At 47.8% G+C, this 27,016-nt stretch overlaps 1 protein-coding gene across 4 annotated transcripts in view; it reads right to left on the bottom strand.

Annotated features, from left to right (window-relative positions):
• The window catches only part of MGAT5 (alpha-1,6-mannosylglycoprotein 6-beta-N-acetylglucosaminyltransferase), a 367,899-nt gene that overhangs the window by 35,337 nt on the left and 305,546 nt on the right, over window positions 1-27,016 (bottom strand). For all 4 annotated transcript variants that reach the window (XM_060106214.1, XM_060106215.1, XM_060106216.1 and 1 more), the window contains 2 exons: window positions 11,594-11,743; window positions 2,272-2,418 (listed from right to left, as the gene is read on the bottom strand). In XM_060106214.1, the coding sequence (XP_059962197.1) occupies window positions 2,272-2,418; window positions 11,594-11,743 (297 nt within the window). The remainder of the gene's footprint in view (window positions 1-2,271; window positions 2,419-11,593; window positions 11,744-27,016) is intronic.

Here is a 27,016-nt window from a genome sequence, read left to right as displayed (position 1 = left end):
ACACTGTGGTTTTATAATATGTTACCATTAGCGGAAGCTGCATGAAGCATATAACCAAACTTTGTACGCTTTTTGCAGCTTTTCTTTAAGACTAATATTATTTCAAAATAAATAAAAAGCAAGTTCCAGCAATTCCACTCATAGGTATATATACCACAAAGAATTGAAAGCAAGGACTCAACCAGATACTTGTACACCCATGTTCATAGCAGCATTTCCGTAATAGACAAGAAATGGAAACAATCCAAGTGTCGATGAACAGAGGAACGGATAAACAAAATGTGGGCTATTCATACAATGAAATATTATTCAGCCTTAAAAAGCAAAGATTCTGACACATGTAACAACGTGAATGAACCTTGAAAACATGCTTAGTGAAATAAGCTGGTCACAAACAGTGTACGACGACACTTACATTAGGCACCTAGAATAGGTAAATTTATATAGACAGAAAGTAGAGTAGTGGTTACTCAGGGCTGGAGGAGGGGAGAATGGAGAGTTACTGTTAATGTACAGAGCTTCTGTTTGGAACAATAAATCTCTGAGAGTGGATAGTGGTGATGATTGCACAACATCGCGAATGTACTGAATGCCAGTGAACTGTACACTCAAAAAAGGTTAAAATCATCGATTCTCACTGTGTGTAATTTATCACAAAAAGTGGAAAAAACATCGAAAATTACAAATAATTATCCAGTTTAGGCAGATGTAGAACTTCAGAGATTTCCTACATTCATACGTAACACAGGAATGACTTATTAGCCCACATTTTCTACCCAGAGCTCCGAAGTTTCAAAGTCAGTCACACGCTAAAGCACAGATGCCTAAGTTGAGACATTCTCACTGTTGCGGACCATCCTTTCAAACCTTTGCAAAGAGTAAGTTCTTGGGTACCAGACTGAAGGTTCCTGATCTGTGTTCTGGTACCTGCCCCACAGCACGGGAAGTCCAAACACTGTGTGCATTACGTGTTGCTGAGGAATGTCCCCCCGCCCCCCAAAATGAAGAACTCAAATTTACAATACTAACAGAAGGAAAAAGCAAGCGTGCGTGCACGCATGCGCCTCGTTAACCTTTGTCAGAGGTTATCTGGGCCATAGGTTACTCTTTTTCAGGATAATCTGTGGTCTTGCTGATCTTCTTCCATCTCCTTTGGCCCTTTCACCAGTGATGGGGAGGGTCAAAGAAAAGAACTCTCAGAATGATCAACTCTATTCACTGGTAAGTTCTCTGACTGAAAGGTAAAGAATAATCACGGAAAATGTGTTTTATATACTATTTGGGGAAGGGGGGAATGGGGTCAGGAGAACTGACCCAGAAAGGTTTAAAAGTAGCAGAGGTGAAAAATGTATGCTTTAGAAACATGTCCCGGGAGGGCTGCCCAGCAGTGTCCTCCCCAGTAGACGGTCCCAAATGACAAGGGCGCTGGGACAAATCGACACTTAGAGGCTTCCTCCTTGAAAGCAGCCTGGAGAGCCACTTACGAACCATGCAGAAATAAATAAGAAATAATAAGAAGTCAATCTTACGGGTTCTTGCACATACGTGTTTCTAACCAGATATAGAAACACCCAGCCTGGTCACTCACATGCTCTAAATGACTTTGGTTTATTGTCCCAAATAGAATCCAACTGCCTTCAATGGTGATTCATCACCCACTGTGGATTTTCAAGAGGACCTCCAAAGGCAATCCAAATAAGCCTTCTGCATATGGTTCGAGCGATGACAGGATTGCTTCTCAGGATGGCACCTGCTGACAGTCGGCTAAAGTACCAGGCATACAATTCAGTTGCCCCAATACGTCTTTTTTCTCAAGGATGATGATTCTTCAAGGAAGGACCCCACGGCCCACTTTTTATTCCCCAAAGCTCTTCACAGAGAGTAGGTTCTTTAAAAATACCTGTTAACCCCTTGATTTTCTTTTTATTCCATAAACTCTAATCATCCAGAAAATCAGAGTTCAGCTAATTGGAAGACTGGCGATATCTGTTCAAATTAGGATGGAGATGGGGTAGGGCGAAAAGACCCCGTACTTTGTAGAAGAACGGAAACAGATTGAAATCCTGGCTCTGCCACTACTTAGTGAGGGGATGTAATCAAGTCATCCATCTCTCTGAGCCCCTGCACACCCTCCCCCTTCCACCCAGCTAAGTGAAATGAAGTTGACAATACCTACCGTCCAAGGCTCTGAGGTTCAGATGGGTTCCTAGCACTCAATAAATAGCTACCAATCCTATGAGTGAAAGTAGAATGACTTTTATAGATGCTTACCTCTCTCAGAGTTGGCTTGCCAATGAAAAAGTCTGTGTTTTTGCTGCTTTTGGGTGGGTTGAACTTGGGATTCAGGAAAGCACATCCATTTGCGATGGCCTCCAAGGGAGCCGGGCCTTCATAAGGGAACCCAAGTCCAACAAACAGCTGTAAGACAGAGAAGCACACCACATGTAAACACATCAATCAGACTGGCATCCCTGGCTCATGGGGGTCTCTTCTGGGCTCCACTCCTGTACTGATGCCTCTGAGACTCTGGAAAGTTCCCAGGCCCTGGTTGGGGGTGGATACATGAGAAGCCAGCTTGCACTAGGACCTGAAAAACATGACCAGGGACCTTTAAGGGCCCGGGAAACTGCTCAGATCATTATGAATTTCCCTCCTTTGTAAAAAACTAAAGCAGTAAGTGTCAGGGTGGGCAGCTGAGGGGGTTGGGGGGTGGAGGTATTCACAGAATAAAAACAACAACAAAACCCAAGACCCAACAATAATCTTTCTGTAACTTACCAGGAGACATGACTGCAAAAACACTTGCTTAACTAAACAGAAGGTTTCTTCATTGAACCAAAGGAACAACAGGCCCTTTCAGTGATGCTGGGCAGAGGGACAGAAAGGTCGCTCGGCAGTTTGATTACAGTTCACATGGAGCTGCATTAAAACGATGGTAGGTCAGCAAACATGGGTTTTCATAATGGGGCTTTCGCTGGGGGACACCAGCATCTTGGGTTTTATTTTCCCCTCAATGTGGGGCGAGGGTGTAGAGCTGTAACTGGGCAAGGCTTTCCCACCCCAGCAAGTAAACCATGAGTTGTCCCCACGGCAGACAAGAGATGGCAGCAAAAACACATCTCAGAGTCCTCGCAGGGACCACGGCTGAGAGCCGCTGTGACCAAGGGGACGCCCTGCAGTTCAGTGGCACTGACTCCTGGGTCCAGAAATGAAACATCATCTCATAGAAAGGCATCCTTGCGTACCCTCCCCTCGGGGTACTTCACACCACTGGACGGCTGTGGGTCCTCATGGGCTTGGTCCAAGTCTAGGCTTGGTGACGTGTGAGATCTCCCTACCGGCATGAAGGAGCCTATGCTGAAATCTCTCCAGTCTCCCAGGCACATCAAGTGGCAAAGGATAACTGGGTCCCGGGGTGTCCTTTCCTCCTGCCATCATGTTGGGGAACATCCACATGGCCATGCCCCAAGAGTGAAGGATGCTGCTGAACTGGATACGGCTACATGCTTGAGTCTCCTTTCCCGGGCCCTCTCCCCAGTAAATCTGTCTCTGCAGCTGCTTTAATTGAATGATGATTTGGAATACTTCTGCCTAGACAGCCCTGAGTCTAACCCCGGCAGCACTGGAAGATGCAACCCGTATGTGCTGGGCACTCAATCCCAGGGCTGAACACGCAGCGTGGCCCATGTTAACATATTGGAGAGTCATGAAGCCCCCGCAGGGAATTTTCTGGGGCAAAAAACTAAAATCTCAGGTTTTCTGGAGAGATGCCCTATCCTATAACTGTATGTTCTTCTGCACAGAACAGGGTACTTAACCTTTTTATTGTTTGGGAAGAATAACCTTTCATATCCTGTAAACCTTGAGATGACCCTCAGGGGCGTCCACAGAGGAGGGAACTGTGGAAGAAAAGCTTTGAGAAGCCAGCCGAGCTCTCACTGCTGGCTGGGTCATTCCTCCTGGAGCAGAAGAACGGGAGACACGGGGGTGAGGGAAAACGTGGTAGCAGAAACGTGGAAGCCGTCTGCCATGCAGGCATGAAGAACTAGTCCCAGGACACCCCAGCTTTGTGAAATAGGAAGAACCCAGGGTTACTGTCCTTGAGGCTTTGGATCTCTGTGATCTGCCACCCCCAGCAGATTTTGGGGAGGAGGTGTCGGCTCTCCAGGGAAAAGAGGACCTCTGTCAGGCCGTGGCTGGGCTCAGGAAAGCACAGGGCTTCCAGATCCTGGAAGATGCAGACAGGGGATCTCCGTGGGTTTAACCAGGGGCCCACAGTGTTTTCTGACCTCTGAAAACCAGGGCCTGCCATGAAGTGCTGATACCTTCATCAACACTAAATTACAAAGAATAACTTTGGAGGAAATGTAGGAAGCACAATGGTTGTCTATTTAAACAGAAAATCCTGGGAAAAAAATTTAATTAGCTCCTTCAGGCCCACCAATCTGAACCCATTAATTAAAAAGATTTGAGGCTGTTGCTTAATGGACTCGAATGGGACCTAGGTTTAATTATATGTGAATAACAATTTGCACCACCTCTTCTGCCCTGCTGGCATCCGAATATCTCAGTACACATAAATACTTTGAGCTAACTCTCCGAAGCCTCACCATTTCAGAATGAAGCTAAAGCAAATACCACACAATTTCTTGGCAATGAGTCTTCTCGTCACACTAATTAGGATCGCAGGAAATGCATTACTTGGAAACACCAAAATAACAGTTCTTTGTCACTTCTGTCAATAAGCAACCTTCCTTCTTGCTACCTGTGTACTCACTACCTGTGACATTATAATGGAGCAGATGTATTAAGGTCAAATAGCACACTTGAGGTTTGAATGACAACAGGATAGGCAGAGAGTTCATCACCACCAAAGGGTATTCCATGAACTTTTTTTTTTTTTTTTTTTTTTGTGGTACGCGGGCCTCTCACTGTTGTGGTCTCTCCCGTTACGGAGCACAGGCTCTGGACACGCAGACTCAGCGGCCATGGCTCACAGGCCCAGCCGCTCCGTGGCATGTGGGATCCTCCCGGACCGGGGCACGAACCCGTGTCCCTTGCATCGGCAGGCGGACTCTCAACCACTGCACCACCAGGGAAGCCCTTCCATGAACTTTTGAGTGCTTATGACCTTGCCACACACTGGTACCTTAACCACACTGAATTGCTTTTCCCCTAATTCTCCACTCCCCCCATCATTCTGCTCGCTTACAGATTTCCTTAGCACGGGGGCAAGAGAGACACTGCAAGAATGCATTCAAGTGCAGAGGCTTAACTCCTCAGGAGGACACAGCATATTTTATTGGTACTTCATCTGGCTTTCAGAAGCCTAGAACGTAATGAGGATCTTCCAGACGACGGGATATCTCCATGGCTGCAGCTCTGACTCCATCAATGAGCATTTCTAAATAGAGCTTTAAATTACATGCTCTAAAATTTAACTTTTGAACTAACACTAAGGAAGAGAGAACAGATGAAGCTCCAGGATTGGGAAGTTCCTACATGTCGACAAAGAGTTTAGTTAAACCACTCAGATTTTCACCCTGTGTGAAAGGAGAAACGAAATTGTTTTAAACCCTTAAGTGGAGTAGTTCACAAAGAATACTTTAAAGGTGGATAAAGGTAGTTCTGAGATCAGGACAATGTGGTGATGAAGAGCACAAGCTCTGGAGTCAGGCCGACCAGGTTTCCAACCCTGACTGCATCATTTCCTAGCTCTGTAAATGTAGGAAATTGTTACATGCCTCTCTCTATAGAGTATCTGAGGTCCACTGATAATGCATTCTCTCTAGCTATGGGCCTTAGTCAAGGTAACACAAGCTCTCTAAGCCTGTCTTTTCATGTGTAAAGTGGTGAAAGTAATCGTGCTTTATTTCACGGGGCTGCTCTGAGGATTCAAGGAGATATTTCATGGAAAGGATGTATTCCAATGTTTGGCACTTAGTAAATGTTCGCTAAACGCTAGTCCAAGTTCAAACCCAGGTTCAACTTTACGTGCAGCACATACATGACCTTTTGTTGTCTAGCTGGAGTTTGCTGTGAAGGAGTTGTGGTTGTGGGGTTTTACAAGAGGTTCAGCACCTGCTTACGTGTATTTATGAGTTCCCTGTGTTTCATAAAGTACCTGGATTAAAGAACAGGGAGGGGCATCCATCAGAAGAGAGAGAGGACATAGTTTACAGTGACTGCCTCAAGCAAAGGCCAGCCCCATGAGCCACATGCTATGGCTAAGCCTTACTTGTTTATTCTTCACATAATGATTGCAAATCATTACATTTTTGATAAGAGGTATCCCTTTTATATCTTTAAAAAGAATCCATACAAGGCGGGGTATGGAGAAAATCTATTTTCCTGATAGGTGATGCTTTTGTGTAGCCGGCAGGGTCCCCTCTCTGGACATCTGTCTTCCCTTTTGTACCCAATGCTGATGGAAGAGAAAACAGTGGCCAAAATCTCTCCCATGTATGTTTGGCTACACCCTCTCCTGGGCTCCATAAGCCCCTAACCTACCCTACCCGAAGACTGTCTCCTAAAGGTCTAGAAGGGCAAAGGAGACAAAGACAATGATACTTGCCAAGCACGTTTAAGCACCCCAGGTTAGTCAGTATCGGCCACTAAATCAAAGGTCATTTCCTGGAGACCAGCTCACTGGGTAGACTCCCAGACTGTGCCCACTATGTAAGTGGCCTTCCAGAAACAAAACAAAAAATCCAACAACAACATCAAGATCACAAGTCCCTGTCCTTCGGTCATTTGGAAGCCCCACCACAAAATCCAGTGCATTGCAATTTGCATTGCGAAAGCATATTACCCTGGAGATGGAGAGGAAGAGAACATTCAGATACACGTACAGCTGTAGATGCCGACCACCTTCAGCTGTGCCAGCATGCAATGTCTGCCATGAAAAGGCAGCTCAGGTGCACCTCCTTGGAGGAGCTGTCCCGGACCACCACTCTCACCCCAATAGCTCACCAGGCCTACCCCTCAGCTCCTAACGGTGCGGAGGCATCACAGGCCTGGCTCACCACCGCAGTTAAGACGGGCTCTAACGGTACCGAGGTCAGAGGACTTTAGTGATGAAGAGAGAATTCACGGAAAGGGCTTAACACAGGGAAGGGTTAGAGAGACGGTCGTGACTGTTGCAGTATAAAACCCCATGGTCGTGCCCCATGATAACATGAATGGGTTGTGTGTATTTGGGTGTCAGGAGGTGCCTTTCTTCTTGAAACCTCATTCGGAGAGGTAAATGAATCCTATGTCCATACGTTCTTCATTCTATATACATATGGGGGAGGGGAGGGGAGGGGGGAGGATGGAGTGTGTGTGCATGTGTAAGTGTATGCTAATTATTTTCCATCTAGTTGGAATGGGAATGGCTTTTGGGACCTGTCACCAGGATGAAACCTGCTTGACTGCCTGAGGTTGGACACTGGAGGATCTGAAGTAGACATGGAAGACGGGTTGCTCCAGCAGTAAGCTCGCTCTTGGGCTCTCTCTCACAGGGGCCTGAGGATGTGGGCAACACCACGGAGAGGCAAGCACGGGATATCAGAAGGCCAGTGTCCCTTGTTGGGGAGATCTTGGAGATATAGGCACATGATTCAGGAGAAAAGCAAGAAATCACTCCTAGGGGCATGGCTCCAAGATCCCAGATGGCCAGTGGATTTCTTCTGGACTCCTTCCTTCATTCTTCATATGGTTATCTGAAGGCCTCTGCAAGCCAGGCCCTGAGAAGGTACCTGTCAACAGAATAAGCAGAGCCCCTGGGCACTCATGGAGCTGCACGAGGGTCTGGTCCACTGGTGGTGGCTGCCTTGGGCCCTGGGTCTTTGAGAGAGCTTGTGCAACCACATCCAAGCTCGTGGGAAGAGCCACGGTTGATAGGGGAGGTCAGACCCGAGGATGGAATAGAACAAGGACAGTAGTACATACTGCCTACCTTCCAACCCTGTCCGGGCTTCTAGGCGAGTCCCACAGCTAAGCTGCTGAGCTGACGTGGGAGGGGAAACAGGGCCGCCATGCCCCATCCAAGGGCTGGAGGGGGAAATGGCCAGAGTTGTGGGCAGAAAAGGTGTGTGCCAACAGCAGGGGCAGCAGCTGCTTCTTCCTCTGCTTCCCCACAGCCAGATTTGTTCTCGACTCTCACTGTCAGAAAGGGAGGTACCCGTTTGGGCTCACTCCAGATGCTCCTCCAAGCCAGTGTGGGATGTGAATGCCCCAATCTGTAAGGATATTCCCCTGGTGAGACTGGGGGAGGTGGGCACAGGGAGGGGAAAATTAGGAAGGAGAAGAAAGAAATCACATTAAGAGAGATGGGGACTGAAGCCAAAAATAAAAACACGCCACCCCAGTTCAGGCCTTATTTGCTGGCTTAAATTGCTCTCCTGGAGTTTGCTGGCCCGAATGACTCGTCTCTGGTCTTTTGATAAATAATGAATTCATCCACATTTATATGCCTATTAGAAGAGTCTTCTACATTCAACAACTTCCCAGCTCCTGAGCCCCGACTTGAGGGTTACACTGAATCCCTCCCATCTCCATAGGCTCTGTGGGCCCTTCAAGAGGGCCCCTCCTTGCACGCAGGGACACAATTCTGCTGAGGAGACAGTTTTCTGGGCTTGGTGCAGAGATTCAAAGATGGCTCATAAAGAAAAATAATAAGTCAAAAGCTGATTATGCATCAATCATTTCAATATGTCTCTAGGCCTTGAGGGGCACCCGACTTGCTTCCCTCTCCCATAACGAGTCTGAGGAACGTGCAAATCCCATTCATTCCACACACATTTGCTTCTCTGCATCCCCAGTTCTGCACTTTCGATGTGGATTGGAATAAATCACTTTTAAATTGCTCAGAGACACCGAGGAAGGAGTTAGAGGCAGAAAGGGTTATAAATGCAAAGCCTGACTAGTCTTTAGTGTCATTATTCCAAAGCCCAAGATTCATTCATTTCAGGGCTGCTGCTGTGTTCTGGGTAGAAGGGGAGCCTCAGCGATATACTGCCTCATTTTCATCATATTTGCCGACCGTTTTAGCCATAATTCCACTCGGAGTCCTTTCATATATTCTAGTCCCCTGAACAGGAAATACAAAATGGGATCAGCGACATCCTCTGAAAGTACCAGTTTTTCAAGGATAAACAGATGACCCTTACACTCAAAAAAAAAAAAAAAAAAATTTCAGCTGTAATCCTTGGGTAATCTCGGGCAATCTCCGACCTCATGGCCTGGGCCTTCCAGGCCTCTTCTCTGTTGCTCTCCAGACATCAGGGACCTTAGCTTCGGCCTATCTCTCATTCTCTGACAGGGTAAGTGGACGGTCTGTAAGTAAGTGTTCTTTTAAGATCTGTAAGGCTGAGTAAGACATTCACACAGCTGGGTTAATAGAAGCGTGTGGAACAGTGATGACAGAGAAGCAGCGCTGCCAACTGTAATTTTAAAGGAGCTTGAGCTTTTCCCACAATCTGATGTGGGGAAAAGTAAAATGAAGCAAAAATAGCATTGCGGCTAAAGAGCCCGGACTTTCTAATGATTCTAAAATGTCCTCCTAAGACAGAAGGTGAACGGAAAGCAAACAGAGCAAACCGGGGAGCACTGGTGATGGCCACCGTCATCAGACTGCAGATGACCTTGTAAGGAAATAAAATCTTAATGAAACAAACCAGATCTTTGGCCAAGGAGAGAAATTTATCAAGTGAATTTATTCATGGCATCACACACATGACTTGGGAGGTAGAAATGATCAAATGCATTTACCTATGGAGAAACTGAGGCAGAAAGGAGATGCAGATTCTTTTGGCTTGTGAGTATCCACTGAATGTTCTTAAGTTTGTATGTTTATTCATGAGGCTGGTACGTCGAGGGCCTAGCAGAGCTTTCACTTGCAATAAAAAAATCACGAGTCAGGGTTACCTCCAGGGTGACCTCAGTGACAATGGACAAGCCCAACTCTCTGGTCTATTTCCTCCTGTTTAAAGTTAACAGTAATACCTGCCCTGCCTACCTCTGAAGGCTGTGGTGAGAAGTAAACAGGACAGCACATACGAATATGCCTTCCCGCACTGAAGTATCACCCACACTGATCAGAAATGCTACGATGCCACAGACGCTCATGCACTTGGCCTCTCCCCTCTACCTTGACAATGAAAATGAAGTCAGGACCAGAGCTGAACAATTCACTATTGATAATGCAGGGCAGGGATCGTGCTTGTTTTCTTTGCTCCTGTATCCCTTGCATGATGCCTGGCACATAGGAGCTGCTCGAGACATATTTGTAAAATTCACAAATAAGAGCTTATTAATAAACATGAATTTTCATATGTATTGCAATCCTCTTTACTTATCTAAATAATTTACTGAAATCTGATATATTTGTCTAATACCTGTGATGTTATCGTGTTCAATACCATAACCCTTTTAATGGACTGCAGTATTTTACCTAAAGAACGTGTAGCATTTAGAGGCGGGAATCAGGAATCTCTGAGATAAACATGTGAAAAGATGGTCTACCTCACTCATAAAGAGAGAAAGGTAACAAGCACTGACTGATAGACTGTATAATATCTGTGGAGCCATTTTGGCTATAACCTTTAAAACTAAAAATGTACATATCCTTTAGCCCAGCTATTTCTCATATGGAAAGATTCTTAAGATATATACGTTTAATTTTTTTTAAAAAAGAGCCTATTAATAAACATGAGGAATACATCAACGTGCCAGCCAACCCTTCAAGGCCCAACACTGATCTATGTGCAGGTCCCCTAACCTCACCGGGTGCGTCCACGTCAGAATTACAGAAAGGACAGAGACCACTGGGTGGACGCCCCCAGGATGTGAAAACACCGCGCTCACCATGCTACTGAAATGACCGTCCATCAGTTGCTCCTACCCACCTACCCACACCACGTGGCCTGAATTCTACATCTGTGACATTCAGCCCCTTATCAAATTTTGTCTTCCACTATTTCCCGACACACAGACGCGCTGGGTTGGTCTCTTGACTCTCCTGGGTGTGTCATCTCCACCTCTACCACCTGACTCACTGCCGTCTGTGCCAAATGCCAGGTGCATCCACACCCGCATCCTTCATCTCTCACAGCTCTCACGATGCCGTCCCTGCTCCCTGAGCCCCCAGGGACTCTTCCCTTGTCTGAACTTCTCCAGTGTCCAGTACAAACGTTTTGAACAAGCGGGTGTGATGAAAAGCTAGTTGGGGGACGGGTTCCTTGAACAGGGGTGATTGGCGAGGTGGAGGAGTTAAGTGCCCCGGGCTCGCTGGGAAAGCTGCTGCTCTCTGAGGACGTCTGAAACCCTACTTTGCCTGTTTGCCACCATGTCCCCAGCCCCTCACTTGATGCTTCTTGGCACAAAGCAGGTCCTCAGTAAATAAGTTTTCAATGGTAGCAACCTCCTTTCACAATCTGCTAACTTTTAAGCTACAGCTAGTCTAGAAAACCACTGCCCAGCAATGACCTGAAGATCAGCGGTACCACTGAAAAGAAAGCACCGAAGATTCTGATCCCATTTGCAATGGCAAGAGAAACAAACCTCCGCACAACAATACTGATGCATTTTTACAAAACTACAAAAAACTTGCCTTGGTTTCTCGGAGAAGAAACTGCAAGTCCCGTCCACTGAGGATCCCGTGGTTTTTCACGTAACTGGGAATGTTCTTTGTGCTGGAGCCGTAAACAGTCGCGTGCACTTCCATGTATGTGTGAATGATGTCCAAGTAGAGCTTCTTATTCTAAAGAGGGGACACAAGGACAAGGTATTTCGCTTTTCGTTCTCATAAAAACCTGCCTCATAGCTGGAGGCCACAGAGACAGGAGCTCTTAACATGGAGATTGCATGAATTTGGCAACCCAATTCCTAAAACTTCTTTCAAAAGTAATCTGACTGGATTTGGAGGGTAAAAACAGTCACATGGATACTGTACAATTCTGCAAGAAGAAACATATCCTATAGCGACATACTACTGAATACCAACGATGGCTCAAGACCAATTGTTTTGAAGTATTGTCGTAGCCTTGTAAATTACAGGGGACCCAACACTGTGCTTTTGGCTTGTCCTCCTTATGGGGGAGTAAGTTTGGGGAAGGAAAGCTCAGAGAAGGCAGTCAGTTGGATTGGAATATTTATCTGGAGACACTAAACTGTCCCCTAGGAACGCAAACATCCTCAGCTCTTGCCAGTACTTCTAGTGATGATTAACTCATGTTTTCAGAACTGGATCCCACCTAATTCGGATCATGGGGGGATGAGAGTTTCCCACAATATACACTGATTGACTCAGCAGATGCAGAGATAATGAGAATATCCAGGTAGACAAAAGTGGAAAAAACATTAAATGGAAACTTTGATGAGCCCTGAAACATTCAAGAGTAGTTTTACTTTTCTTAGAAGCAAAACAAAACCTCTCCTCTGTGTTGGTAGGTACTGAATTTCGAGGCACATTTTCTAAATCAAAACCACCTGCAAGGAGAAAGCAAGCTCCCTTTCCCTTCCTCTTCACGTTTCCGTGTGACTAAGTCACACAAGCTGGATTTTGTGAGTTGTCTTTCGGGTTTTTTTTTTTTCTGGACATTTGAAAGATTCAAGTTCTGTAATGTTTTCCAGTTGTATAAAAGTGGGACTGGGTTTTTCCCATTTGAAGCCTGTTTTCACACACTCCAGAAAGTGTAATAATCGCCGGTTTTGTGATTTGAGACCGCAAGGGACGTGGGGGTGTGGCATCAGCAGCCACAGAGCACATGATGGGGAAGCTGGCTCTGAAGAGAGGAGGGGCAGCAACACCCCTGAGGTGCAGGGCCCTCACTCTGACCTGGTAGGGCAGCTCCAGGCATCCTGAGCCTGGTTCAGGGTCTACCCTCTGCCTACATCTTGCAGGTGAGAGTATTACAAAGCACTCAACTTTGGGGGATACATGTTTCAAATCCTGTATCCGAAGTCTTCATGACTGGAAAAACAGTACAGTCCACATTCTCCATTTTATGCACTGAATGATTTTGTTTTGTTTGGAGTCAATCAAGTCCACCCCTGCACCCTACTGTGTGAATAAAATGAACATTCCGACTTAAAGTCTAATTTCATGCCATGTTTGGCGTGGCTGGAAGATGCTAAATTCATTACCTCAGAGATGTATACCCTTCCATTCGTGCAGACGTGACTAGGAACAGTTTATAAACCATGACTCCCATTCAGCTTGAGCCAAATTTAGGATCATCTTCCTGCTGTGAGTTCATTGGAGGGTGTCTATGACACAGTTTTTGTGCTAGAGGGACCTGATTACTCCTGAGCCCACAAACCCCCTTTCTCAGGGGCTCTACCTCCACCCCAGCCCCTGGTAGGTAGGCGAGTGTTTCTGTAACCCTGCCCACCCCCTTCCACTCCTGACCAGCCCAGGGTGTGTCTGACCTGAGGGGGACCCATCCCCAGGCTGGCCAGCAGCCTGGGACACTGTGGCCGGGCTCAGGACAATGAGCTGAGCTGTTCAGACCCTCTCTCAGGAGCTCAGAATCCTGCTCACAGAGAGATGACTGACAGACGGCTGGGGTTTTGGAGCAAAAAGGTCATTCAGTGTTGGAGTCCGGGCAAGTCCGGGCAGTTATGGACCAGATGCAAGTTCTGGGGAAGTCAGATGCCAGTCTTGGGGGTGGGGGTGAGAAGAGAACCAGGTAAGAGCTGAAAGGAGGAGAGAGAGACAAAGCTGCATAATGGGTAATAAGAGGGACCTGGAGTGACTGCGACCTAGACGTTCCCCCTGTGTGACAGAAAGAGTGCAGGGGTGGGGAGGGAAGAGGGGAGAAGGAGGGGGGAGGTAGAGGGAGAGGGTGAGGGCAAGGGGAGGAAGAGAGAGAAAGGGGAAGGGGGAAAGAGGAGGGGAGGGGAAAGAGGAGGGGGAGGGGGAAAGAGGAGGGGAGGGGAAAGAGGAGGGGAGGGGAAAGAGGAGGGGAGGGGAAAGAGGGGAGGGGGAGAGAGGAGGGGAGGGGGAAAGAGGAGGGGAGGGGGGAAAGAGGAGGGGAGGGGGGCAAGAGGAGGGGAGGGGGGAAAGAGGAGGGGAGGGGGGAAAGAGGAGGGGGGAGAGAGGAGGAGGAGGGAGAGAGAAAGAGAGGAGGGGTAGACAGACTGATGAGGGGGTGGGAGGGGGAGGAGAGAGTTAGAAGAGGGGATGGAAAGAAAGGTAAGAGGAGGAGGACGAAGGGAGAGGAAGAGAGGAGAGAGTGAGAAAAGAAAGCAGAGAGACAGAAGAGAGAAAAGCAGGGCCCAGAGGTGCTTCTGGGTCCCACCCCATCAGCCCGAGAGTCTGTCTGGATCCTTAGAATAACAGCAGCTGCCCAAACTTCCCCCGCCTCCTCCCCAACTCTTTTGTCTGGGCTACTCTGGGTGGACCCCTCCCATCTAAAGGGAGGCCTGTCAGGATGTCATGCAGGGCTTTTGGCAGGGACGGGGGTGGGGGCAGGCATCTTTTCTTTAATTAAGCAAATAGAGACATTTCCCTGTGAAAAACTAGCTGCTAACTAGTCAGGATGGACCAACAGCCCCTGAACCAGGTCGTAGTGAGCGACAAAGGAGAACAGTGAATGATCACCCAAGTCCTAACCTGGAGATGAATACTCACTGCAGACAAACTCGAGGTTAGGATTCCCACACCAAATGCCTGGGAAGACACATGTCCTGCCATCCATCCCAGGAAAGGTTGGGGCTCCTTGAAGCTTAACAAGGGGGCAAGTTCAGGCAAAGAGAAAGAAGTATATGCCAAGGCCGATAAAGTCTATCAGCCTTATTAACAAGAAAGCACGGTAAAGTCTGAAGGCAGAAATTCCCTTCAGAGAGGATTTCTGTAATTTCATGGAGGAGGAAATCACAACAGGTTATTAGAGGGAAAAAGAAATGTTTCAGATATAACCCTAAACTTTCAAGATGACATGACAATGAAGTGATTCCACCTCAGGTCTCTTGTTGCCACTTGTCAGAATGCTGAAGAAATCTGGCCAGGGTGACTCCCCAGGGTGATTCCAGGGAGGAGCCGCCCCCTTCCTTCCCAAAGTGAATGCTCACCGGATGCGAAGGGAACGCAAAGAGGCATCGCCAGCTCCAAACCACTGCCTGAATTTCCCAAAATCCAACTGCCTCCTGGACCTCCCCTCCTGGGTTTCCACGGACACTTCCACGCCTTAAGGGGTCATTCAGTGCCTTACTTTCCCAGACCAGAAACCCTATCCCCAGGCTCCCGATCTCAGTGACTGGCATTCATCTCCTAACCAGGTACCAGAATCACGCTTGGCATTCCACACATCAAATTAGTCACAAAGCCCTGCTGATTCTGCCTCCGTAATATCAAGTTGTCTCCTCCTCTCCAGGCTTTGATCCTCGCTCACCTGGACTGTGCCAGGATGAACACAACCAGCATCTTAAACAATCTGCCTGCAGCTCAAAAAGGTGATGCAACTAGTCCGTGGTTTCTACAAGTGAGCAGCAGTGCTGGGACGGATTGCAAAAGAATCTGTATGGCTCGATGCCGTTTTTTAACCATGCAAAGCAGTAGTAGTCAATGTTATGCGTATCAACAATATTTTTACATATGGGCATTTGGAGTTAACTATAAAAATATGCATTGGGGATGATAGATACAATTTCCAGCTATTGATCACTGAGGAGGGAAGGGAGGGTTTGGGAAGGCGGATGGAGCTTTCGTGATATTTGAACTATATCATTTTTCTCTTAAGAAAACTATTGGGGCTTCCCTGGTGGCGCAGTGGTTGAGAGTCCGCCTGCCGACGCAGGGGACACGGGTTCGTGCCCCGGTCCGGGAGGATCCCACATGCCGCGGAGCGGCTGGGCCCGTGGGCCGTGGCCGCTGGGCCTGCGCGTCCGGAGCCTGTGCTCCGCAACGGGAGAGGCCACAGCAGTAAGAGGCCCGCGTACCGCAAAAAAAAAAAAAACAACAAAGAACAGAAACCAGTCGGTAGGACACCAAAGCCTGCACCACTGCCATCTCACTGGAGGACCTAGTTTTTGCCATAAAGAGGTTCAAAGGATCTCCGTCTCTCCTCAATGGAAAATGCTATCTTTTGTGTTTAAGAAATAAGGACAAATTAGGAGTTTGGGATTAACATATACACACTACTATATATAAAATAGATAACCAACAAGGACCTACTATATAGCACAGGAAACTCTACTCAGTATTCTATAATAACCTATAAGGGAAAAGAATCTGAAAAAGAATAGATATATGTATATGTATAGCTGAATCACTCTGCTGTACACCTGAAACTATCACAACATTGTAAATCAACTATACTGCAATAAAAAATAAAAATTAACAAAAAAATTAAAAAAGGAGAGAAGGCGCTGCAGTTTTGTAAATTAATCATGGTCCTGGCCTGCCTTTCCCCACCCACGGGAAGGCCCTCAGTGGGAGGGGTGTGTGTGCAACAGGGACCCCTCCCCTCCTGATTTTGGACATCCAGGTCCACGGTCAAGATGACACCCTGGAACTGGGGGTCCCACTGATCCAAGAACTGGATCAATATCACTCTCCAGAAAGCTTTCCTCCTCTGACTTAAGAGACCAAGGTCAGAGAAAATTGTCTCCACCATAAACCCCATCACCTACAAATTTGTTGAGACACAGTCCAAAAGGGCTGGCAGGGAGTCACCACCCCGCAGCATGCCACCACCCCTGTCTTGGGGGTGAGATGTGCCTCCAAAAGGTCCCAGCTAGCAGCCTGCAGCCCCTCAATGCTCTCGGTCTTCAGTTCAATTTAAATTCCCATTAAATAAAACCCATCAAACCGATTAAAATTTCAATCTACCTAAACTCATTTCAATCTACCTAAACTCATTAGGAGGCAGGGGATGGGAAGATGCTAAGGAAAAGGACAGAACATGCTGGGGCCAAGGAGCAGGGCTTTCAGTGTGTAGCTGGCGGCAGCTCTGTTTGTAGAACTGGTTGTAAGATATTCAGAGCTTGAATCGAGAGCTTTAGGAAAACAATTCAATCTAAAGCAACACTCGCTTGAGTCCTTAGCAGGGGGAGAGGCAGAAGGCAGAACCGCACAATCTGGAGCCCTTTTCTTTTCCAGCTGGTGAATTAGGGGTACAGGAAGGCTCTCTGGCGAATGGTAGCGTTCTGAGCTTTGGGTTGCAGTGGACATTATGTACTTTTCTCCCCATCAGCACCCTTGCTCCCATGGCAGATATGCACATCCTTCTCCTGGACCCTCTTTCCCCTCATCCACATGGCACCTTGTGGCCTCCCATTTAAAAAATAATAATTCTGCTGCCCTGCACGGAGTTAGTTGGTCCATGGAGAGCACCTGGTAAGTTCTAAGCCAGTGGGCGTCCTGCCCAGGAAGGGCTGAATGGGTGCAAAGAGCCAATCCCTCTCCAGAGCCAAAGCAATGAGTTGGAAACCAGGCTGCTGAAGCCAGCATCAGTCCTGTTGCATGAAGGGTCAGGCTCCAGACAGAGAGAAAGGAAGTTGTCACAAAGAGAAGGTCAAGTGTGAGAGGGTGCATGTCCCAGCAGGGTATTGGTCCACTGTTCCTGTTACATCTCTGCCCAGGGCATGCCTGCCCTTCCCTGGGTTCTGAGAGTCCCCCAGTCCTAAGCTAGGAAAGCTGGGCTTCTGCCATTTCAGCAGAAAGAATTCTGAGAAGTACACTTGTGACCAGATTCTTTATTTTGAGCATCATGGATTTTTAACCATTTTTATAGTAGCTTCCTCTTCTTCCCTGGCAAATACAGGAATTGGCTTATTCCATGACTTTATGAACGAATATACAATGATGAATCATATATTTTCCTTAGGAAACCACAAGGCCACAGAGTATGCCTCACCCCACACTAGCCATGGAAGCCCTTACTGACTGCTACTGTGATGTATCTCCCTGAAAGGCTGGGGCTGGGCTTGTTGACTCTACAGAATGAAGATCTTGTACATCTTTCTCTACTCCAGCCTCCTCCGTTCACTCTGGCATCCATCCCCTCTGCTTGGACTGCTGAACTCGTCTCTGAGCGGAGCTTCTTGTCTGAATGGTGACACCCCTTCCGAGCCTTCTCAGATTCCCCGGACTGCCTGCTCTTCTTTCTCCTTCTCGGCTGGTGCTCACACAAGCCAGGCTCCCCTCCGCTGTCAGACTGGGAAGAAGCTACACCAGGGATGAGGGGCATGGGTTGGGGGGGGGACCTCCATCCCCAAACAGCATCCCAGATGTATGGGACGCCAGTTCCCTGGGACGTGAACCAGGGCCAAAGAGAAGCAGGAAACAGGAGGGAGCCTCTTTTCTCGCTTCTACAGACTCTGCCAAGGTAGAGCCAGTCCCTCCTTACAAACCTTCCAGGGGGTCCAGAGTGCCCAGCGCCCATGCTGCTGTGTCTGTGTGGCTTCTGGTGAAGCAGGAGCCAGCCTGCATCCATCTGGTACTTCACCTGGCCCTTTGCCTTCATCCTTACAGCCCTGGGCTTACACCTCCTTCCTCAACAAGTAGTAAGATATCAATCTTTGTCTCAGGCCCCCTTTCTAGAAGCTCTGGGCTAAGACCCTATTTCTAGGATCTCAGTCCTTCAATCCACCGTCCCCAGTGCCACACTTTCCAAAACTGAAGATCTAGCTCCCCTCTATACAAGTTTTCAAAGGCTCCTCATGGCAATGAGAGACCACTTCCCCAACTGCACACACGAGGATCTTCCCAACCATGGGTTTCTACAGGCTCCCCAGCTTCACCTCCGGCCACGCCCTCTCCTCCTTTGCTTAAGGTCCCCCTACAACTTACTCCATATTCTCGAACCTCTCCTGCTCTCTCGCATGTGTCTGGCCTGCCGTCGCATCTCCTTCCCCTGAGACGCCCTTCCTTCCTCCTTCCTTTTCTCTCCTGAATGGACTCCTTCCCCCTCATCCTTTACAAGTTGGCGTTCCTGAGCTCACCCAGGGGAAGTTAGCTACCACCTCCTGTGTGCCCTTGGTATCTTCCTGCTTGGCCCCTTCGGGCTGAGCTGTCACTCTATGTGTCCACGCGATGGGGCTGTGAACTTCTGAAGGTCAGGACATTGTAGGTTCTGTGACTGCGCAGACCTGGCACAGAGCAGGTGCTCGGTAAGCCCACACTGGCTGAGGGAAGAAGACTAAGAGGGCGCACGAACGACAAGGCGTTTACAGGGAAAGATGTCTCAGGCATGGCCCAGCTCCCCCGCCTACTGTAGCCTCGCCCACCTTCCCACCCTGTTTCAGGAGCCACGTTCTTCTACATCAGAACCTGTTCCCAGCAAATGAGCTTAAAGTCCGTGACTTTACCTAAGGATGTATTTGAATCAAAATAAAATAAAAAGAGAGTTGCAAACCTTAAAAGATATATTTCCTGGTTGATTCATCTTCCTTTCAACATAGCTACCAAGTATAAGGTTCTCTCTTGAGTTATGAGGTCCAAGAAAGGGAGGGAGCAAGAGAGGGACAGAAAGAAACTACCTCACCTGCCCACTCCTGAAATGGAAAATGCACCAAAGATGAAAAATGCTTTTATTCCAAGGTTAGAAGTCAAGTTCTAAAATGCAAATCTCTGTGAATTTCAGCAGTGAAGCAGAAACAATTTACATTACAGAATAATTTCAAGTCTTTGCAGTCCTTGGCTCGTTTATTTCAAGTAGCCTCCCAAGGTTAAGATGGGTGTGTGTGGGTCCTTGCTCTCTCCCACGCAGGCCTCGTAGGGCTCTGGAAGACTCCAGGAAGCTAAGATTCTTAAAGCCTACCCACCCCTCACTCCTTCTCCCCGCAAACCCTTACCTCTCTAGGAGACAGGATGGTGCTCAATAATTACAGGGGGAATAATAACAAGAGGAAACTTGCTCTCGTCTCCAGCCTGGCTGGCAGTCCAGCTATGGGCCCACGGGCAATAAAAAGAAGGGACTCTGCTTGTTTTTGCTGTATTGGGCTCCACACTTACTCTTTTTTAGAAGATTTTTAAATTTTATATTGGACTATAGTTGATTTACAATGTTGTGTTAGTTTCAGGTGTACAGCAAAGTGATTCAGTTATACATATACATGGATCTTTTCTTTTTCAAATTCTTTTCCCATGTAGGTTATTACAGAATCCTGAGCAGAGGTCCCTGTGCTATACAGTAGGTCCTTGTTGGTTATCTATTTTAAATAGACACTTATTCTTGACTGGACCTCACCTGGTATAAATTACAACTCATCTAGAGCAGTGGGTGAATAGTTAGTCGTATGTAAAGCTGCCCTCAATTATGAAAGGAGTGGTTCTAGAGCCTACGTACCTTTGTGTTTGGGACGGAGGACAAAAGAACAGAGTGAGTGAAAAGGAAAGAATCTTCAAGAGCCCTTGACTTATTATTTATTCTCCACTGTCTGGTCAGGTGAAGATTTTGGTCTCTGGCCTAAAGAAAGAAACTGGGAGATTTCTATGGCTAAATACATGAGTAATGTGGAAGGAGCCATCAGCCCTGTTTCTGCAACTTGATGGATCTACAAACAGGGGATAATACCACTTCCCAGTTCTATTAGACACTGACTATCTGTGCTGAGCTAGAAATGGGAATAATGAAATGTATGTAAAAACTGTTTAAACACATACTCTTAGTTTAAAACACAGAGTGCTAATAGTGCCCTGAGCCATCAACCTAACGGTGAGTCCGGGGATGGCTAGAGCCTTCGAGTCACTGCCCAACGGCCCCCCTCCAGATCCTGCCCTCAGAACCAGTTGGTTAATTAGTATGCTTCCCTGTTCCCAGCACTTTCAGGTTTCCGGGATCTCTCTGCCTTAGCACTGGAGCTTTCTGCTACTTAACGAATGCCTTTTAAAGGGCCCTGGGGATGTGCCAGCCAGTTTGTAAAAACAAGAAGCCCTTTGACACGACCTCCTTTCCGCTTTGAGACGGGCAGGAGGTCTTCAAATTGTAAAGCTGGCTGGTCTCCTCAGCAATGCAGACGCAGTCACTTCGGGATAATGTTACCCCTCACTCTGCTCCAGCCTGAAAGCCACAAAGCCCCCACCCCCACCCCCCCGACTATGCCACTGTGCTCAGAAAACAGGCTGAAAGGTTGAAAACAGACCACTGCATCCTAAATGTGTAACCAGGCTCTTTCAGGAGCTCCGCTCATCAGTTTGTCTGGGCAGTAATCACAGAAACAGACTGTCCCGTGACAAAGAGAGAGCTGTCATGATGGAAGGTTAGAAAACAAAGAGGTTGCCTGGCAAATGGGAAGCTGCATTTTCTATAGAACCTCCACAGGGTCAGTGACTTGTGGATGGAACGGACTTGACCTGAGAGACTCATCCACTCCTGACAAAGTGGAGATGATGATATTCTGATGGGCTTTGGCCCGCGCCCCGCAATCAGATGCTGTCTGATGGCAAAGGAGACCTGGCCGTTGTGCGGGAGTGTCCTGTGTGTCTCCAGGGAAGGCTTCTGGAGCACTGGGGCTGGGCACCACCTCGGCAGAGCAGCAGGACAGCCGTGGAAGGTGGGACAGTGTGCATATGGGCTTGCTTCGCCCCTTACACCAAGGCCCCAGAGGCCAGCAATCAAACATGGGTACCAAGTGCCCCCCAAAGTGAGCAGCCAGCCCACGTCCCCACACCCCAAGAGGGAAGGAGGGAGGCCGTCCTGGGGGAGCTGTGGGCTGTTCCCCTCTGCTACCTAGCCAGGTAAGAAGGGCCTCTAGGGGACCACTTGCAGAGCTTCACGTGCACTCCCGGGAATTTCTGAGGCACACAGATAAGTGCCAGACCCAAGCCCTGCAATGCCTCATGGGTGGAGACTGGGGTCAACAGGATGCCCTGAAGGAGGAATCGTGAGCAGGGCCTGCTTTGGCATCTCTCGGAGCTCCTAGAATTTCTCAAAGGAATGGATGCCGGTTTCTCTTGGTGCAGGTGTGGACCCCACAGAAGGGCACCTGACTAAGTCCTACTGGGAAGGGCTCTGTGCAAGGGGCAACGGGTAGTGTGGGCTACCGGAAACTGGTAGCAAGAGGAAGCCATTCGACCAGTCTGAGGTGGCATTGCCTATGATAAGGGAACATATTACTGTTGATGAGTGATCTGTGGGAAGAGGGGGACCCCAAGGACCCACAATAGTCCTGCCAGAGAAAAGGTCCAGATCAGGCAACTGCTGGGACTAGGTAGCATTCATACTGGATGCTGCCAGTAACAGCTTACCTGCCCTCTCCCCACATCGGCCCTCTCCCCACTGTACCTCTTGGGAGAACTATCAGCAGCTGGGTTGGGAGGTAGGAGGACGGTGGGGAGGGTAAGAAGGTGCCCTACAAGTTGGGGAAACAAAGGTGCCACACCTGACAACTCCCCTTCAGGTTTCCCAGGTGAAGCTGCACTTAGAGGCAGGAGGGAAGGAGCTTAACTTGAAATGATGTTCAGAGTTTCAAGTATTAAACTAAAGTGGATACTTCCATTACTGCACTTGGATTGTTCTTGGGACTAAAAGTAACAGAAAGGTTTTTTATTATTTGAGAGTTGCAAGGACCTGCCAAAATTGGATCCAAGGGGCAGAAAAGACAGTACAGTTCAAGGGAGAAGAGTTTTTCTTGCTTGTATTTTATGGGGTCCCACGCTTTCAACTTAATGGTTACATATATAAGGTGATTTTAGGTGAAATATGGATAAAAATGTTTAATTTTAACAGCTGTAAATCTATTTATATGTGGTTTAGAAAAACCTAAGTAACATATCCATGTGATTTCATAGATAATAATCACTTAGGACAAAGCGAAAGTAATTATTTTAAAAGTGAGTTCATTTAAAATATTCAGTTAGGGCTTCCCTGGTGGCACAGTGGTTAAGAATCCGCCTGCCAATGCAGGGGACACGGGTTCGAGCCCTGGTCCGGGAAGTTCCCACATGCCACGGAGCAACTAAGCCCGTGCGCCACAACTACTGAAGCCCGCGCTCTAGCGTCCACGAGCCACAACTACTCAGCCTGCGTGCCTAGAGCCCATGCTCCGCAACAAGAGAAGCCACCACAATGAGAAGCCCGTGCACCGCAATGAAGAGTAGCCCCCACTCGCCGCAACTAGAGAAAGCCCACGGGCAGCAACGAAGACCCAACGCAGCCAAAAATAAATAAATAAAATAAACCTATTAAAAAAATAAAAATAATAAAATAAAATACTCAGTTAATTAGTCCAGGTGGGGTACGGATATAACAGAAGTCACGATTTGGTGCGGATGACTTAACTTTGGAAACTGATGCCTGTAAGAAGTGTGTGGTAGAGGGCCTTGTGCTACAGGTGGGGACACGGAGTGGGGAGGAAGGGTCACACTGTCATTCCACCAAGCACACTGGTGGCAAGGCCACGGCCAGAGGACTCAAGATCACTCTCTTCCCTCCCTTTATCAGATGGCAGGAACACAGAAAGGCAAGAGGCACAGGGCAAAGTGCTTCTGAGCAGGGGAAGTGCAGATAGAGGGAAGAGGAAGGGTGGTGGGTCGGTGAGTCAGGAGAAAAAGGAGGTGGGCAAACATTTTCCCTCAGTGTTCTCTCACTGTGCCAAAGTCCAGGGATGGAAAACATCCTCATCAACCACACTTTCACCCTGCGGCAGCTGTCAACTGCAAACGCCATGCGTGACCTTCCTCCCTGCCGCCTGGACTTCTCCCTTGTGAAATTCTCAAGTTATCCAATGAGAAGTCTTGGGTGAGGCCGCGCAAGGCTGTTCAGAGTGAAGTGTTGTGAGGCAAGACATCTGGGTATAAGCTTTAGTTCTTCTGGAACGACCCAGAGAAGCCTGGACAACCTACTTTATCTTCTGCAACTTCAAATTCCTCCCTTGTAAAATGAGGGGCCCGATGATTTGAAGGTCCTTTGAGCCCAAGAGTTGCAAGATATTAAAATTTATGACTGAAAGCACCTGCCTCTGCTCTCCCAAGGGCAACACCCATTCATCTGCAAAGGAAAGGAGGCATAGTAGCTGCTGACAGCCACTCAGGTGCCCTTTCCCACCAGCTCACCGTCCCTGGATGTGTAGCACTAATCATTAATCTCACATCTGACCCCTTTCCAGAGAGCGGCCCTCTACTGAAGAGGGCAGTGACTGACTGTCAGGGGTTCCAAAAGGCAGACCCCTTGTCTCCAGGTGGGGTCACCTCTCCAATAACTCACTCTCCCCCTCCCCCTCCCCCAAAAATCAGACCGAGGCTGGTCTCCAGCTGAAAACCTGAGGTGTGTACCTGGGCCACCTGACAGCTGTAGGGGATCATTTGTTAACACCCGCTCCTTTGGATCAAAGATGATTTTCAGCAATAACCATGAAACAAAATAAATAATAATAACAGAAAAGAAACACAGACTGTGAATATTTTCTTTTCTGAACTTTGTATATAAAATCTACACAATCATGTCAATAAGGAACAAAAACATGACTGCATGAAAACCAAAAAGTGTTAGATTAATACTTTTTAATTACTTAATGTATTTCTTTTCCTACAAGAACGGGAAAAATGTCTCTCTCTTTTGGTCTCTCTCAGGAACGAAAAACAACATGACATTTCCTGCTTTCAAGTGTCAGCTTCTGTGGATCTGTCACTGACTCCATCAAAATCAGGGCTTTTCATATAGTCATGTTACTGGACAGTGCAGCTGTATCTGTCCATCTGTCTTTACTCATAGTTTATCCAGGAACACTTTTTATTAGTTCCAAAAAGTTTCTTTCACATGAAGCAAGATGTACAAATAAGCACACACAAGGTGGCCGGCAGAATACAAAACTAACCTGGATGCATGCAGGATGAAAGGGAATTGCTTTCCTGCAGCTTCTAACTTTTCCACATGTAATTTCCTTACAGCCAGGAAAAAAAAAAAAAAGGATAACACCTGTCTCCAAAATCACATTTGGCTGCCCTGAAGGGTACATTTCAATGCAGTGACCATGTAGAAATCTGGGAGGCGGGATAAACAGAGACAGCTCTCTTTTGTTGGGAAACCAGGAAGAGAAACTGCATATGAGCCAGATCTACGGGACAGTGCACACCTCCACCCTTCGTTCTAAAGAGGGATGGTTTTGCACATGCCTCACTTTCCTGCTAGCCTCTCCCAGATTGGAATGAATTCAACTTGCATTTGCTGAATCACACAAGGACACGATTTAGGCTACACTGAATACGCACATGCTTCTCCTTGGACCTTGCAAACATGGGGGTCAGGTCGGGGGAGCTGCAAGACTGGCTCCATTAATTTAATTCCGAATTACGAAAACCACAAGACCAGGCCACCGTGTTGTAGAGAAACAGCAACACACAGCCTGGGACTGAAGAAAAGTTTCCTTTAGTGTTTCACTGATTACTGGAGAAGTAATAAAACGATTTGATTCTACTGTAGTATTTGGAGGTATTCTTTTCTTTGGAGCCTTAATGAATAATCAAAAGCACCTCTTTGGGAATACTGGGAAAGCCAAACAGATTAGGTAGGTCACAAATGTGCCCGCCGGTGCTGTCCCAGATCTTGACTGCCAAGTCTGCAGAGGAGGGAGACATCTCTGAATAAGATATAATTTAATGTGCCAACAAGCTCTTTCACCGTTGGACCAGTTACATGTTGGGTGAACAGCACCGCTTCAAAAAGGCTGAGGGCTTTTTGAAGATCCTTACGCTTGGGGGCTCTTACCAGCAGTTGGCACTCGGCATAAGCCCCATCTCCCAGAATGGATGGCAGACTTGGGCCACCCGTTCCAGCCCTGCTTCATCACTCAGAGTACGGAGAGGAGGGAACTAGTAATTGCCTGTGAAGAGCCCCTATTTGGCCCCTTTTGGGGACCCATCCACATTTGTGTAAAATTTAGTAGGCACTTTGGGGTCAAGAATGAAGCAATCTGGATTTTTATCCAGCTCTGTAACTTCTTGTGGGACCTTTGGGCCAGTGGCCAAGCTTCAGTTTTCTTGCCCGTAAAATAAGGGAGGAGCAAACCTGCCCTATTATCTCACAGGAGCATCCGCAGAAACAAATGGGACTTTTTTATTATTACGTGATGGGGTCATAATTCTCACCACACTATCCGACACACACGCACACACAATCACGCACCCCACTCTCTTCAGGCCTCTGAAAGAACACCCAGCGCTTCGTCCCGGCAGAGACAGGGCCCACCGTTGACCTTGGAGGGTGCAAGGTTCCCCTGTGGAATAGAACAGATCCTTCACTCACCAACGGGTCTGTTGTCCTCAATGCTGGGCCCCTGACTGAGGGGATCCCACCTCCAGGTGGGCCCTTGCAGGCTTGCTTCCACTGCTGTTTTGAATTTCCAGGCTTCAGCTCTACTGCATAAGGGCTGTGCTTGTTAAATTTCCTCTCCAAGGCACTCAGCCCACTGCCATATGCATTAATACCCACGACTTCATGATGATGGATGTGTCCTTTGGTAATAATGTGCATAATCTCTCCCCTCCGAACAGCAAGTGACAATGCATCTTTGTTGTAAAGGCTGGGACCTGACATGTGATAAACCAGGCCATTTCAAACACAGGACTCTCCTCTCAAGACTCTCCTCTCTCGGGCTCTTTCCTTGCCCTGCTCCAATCAAACCAAGAACCACCTTCCCAATGCCAGGCATAATCTGTCTGCGCTTACTAAGTTTTTTTTTTAATAAATAAATGTATGTATGTATGGCTGTGTTTGGTCTTTGTTGCTGCACGCAGGCTCTCTCTAGTTGCAGCGAGCGGGGGCTACTCTTCACTGCGGTGCGCGGGCTTCTCATTGTGGTGGCTTCTCTTGTTGCGGAGCATGGGCTCTAGGTGCGCGGGCTTCAGTAGTTGTGGCACGTGGGCTTCAGTAGTTGTGACTCGCGGGCTCTAGAGCGCTTCAGTAGTTGTGGCACACGGGCTTAGTTGCTCCGCGGCATGTGGGATCTTACCGGACCAGGGCTCGAACCCGTGTCCCTTGCATTGGCAGGTGGATTCTTAACCACTGAGCCACCAGGGAAGTCCAGATTAAGATTCTGACTTTGGCACAGCAGAGAACGTTCCCTTCGAAGGACAGCTAACCATTGGTGT

Source organism: Mesoplodon densirostris, chromosome 8 (assembly GCF_025265405.1).
Source record: "Mesoplodon densirostris isolate mMesDen1 chromosome 8, mMesDen1 primary haplotype, whole genome shotgun sequence".
Taxonomy (NCBI): domain Eukaryota; kingdom Metazoa; phylum Chordata; class Mammalia; order Artiodactyla; family Ziphiidae; genus Mesoplodon; species Mesoplodon densirostris.
This window is presented reverse-complemented; position numbering and strand designations above follow the sequence as displayed.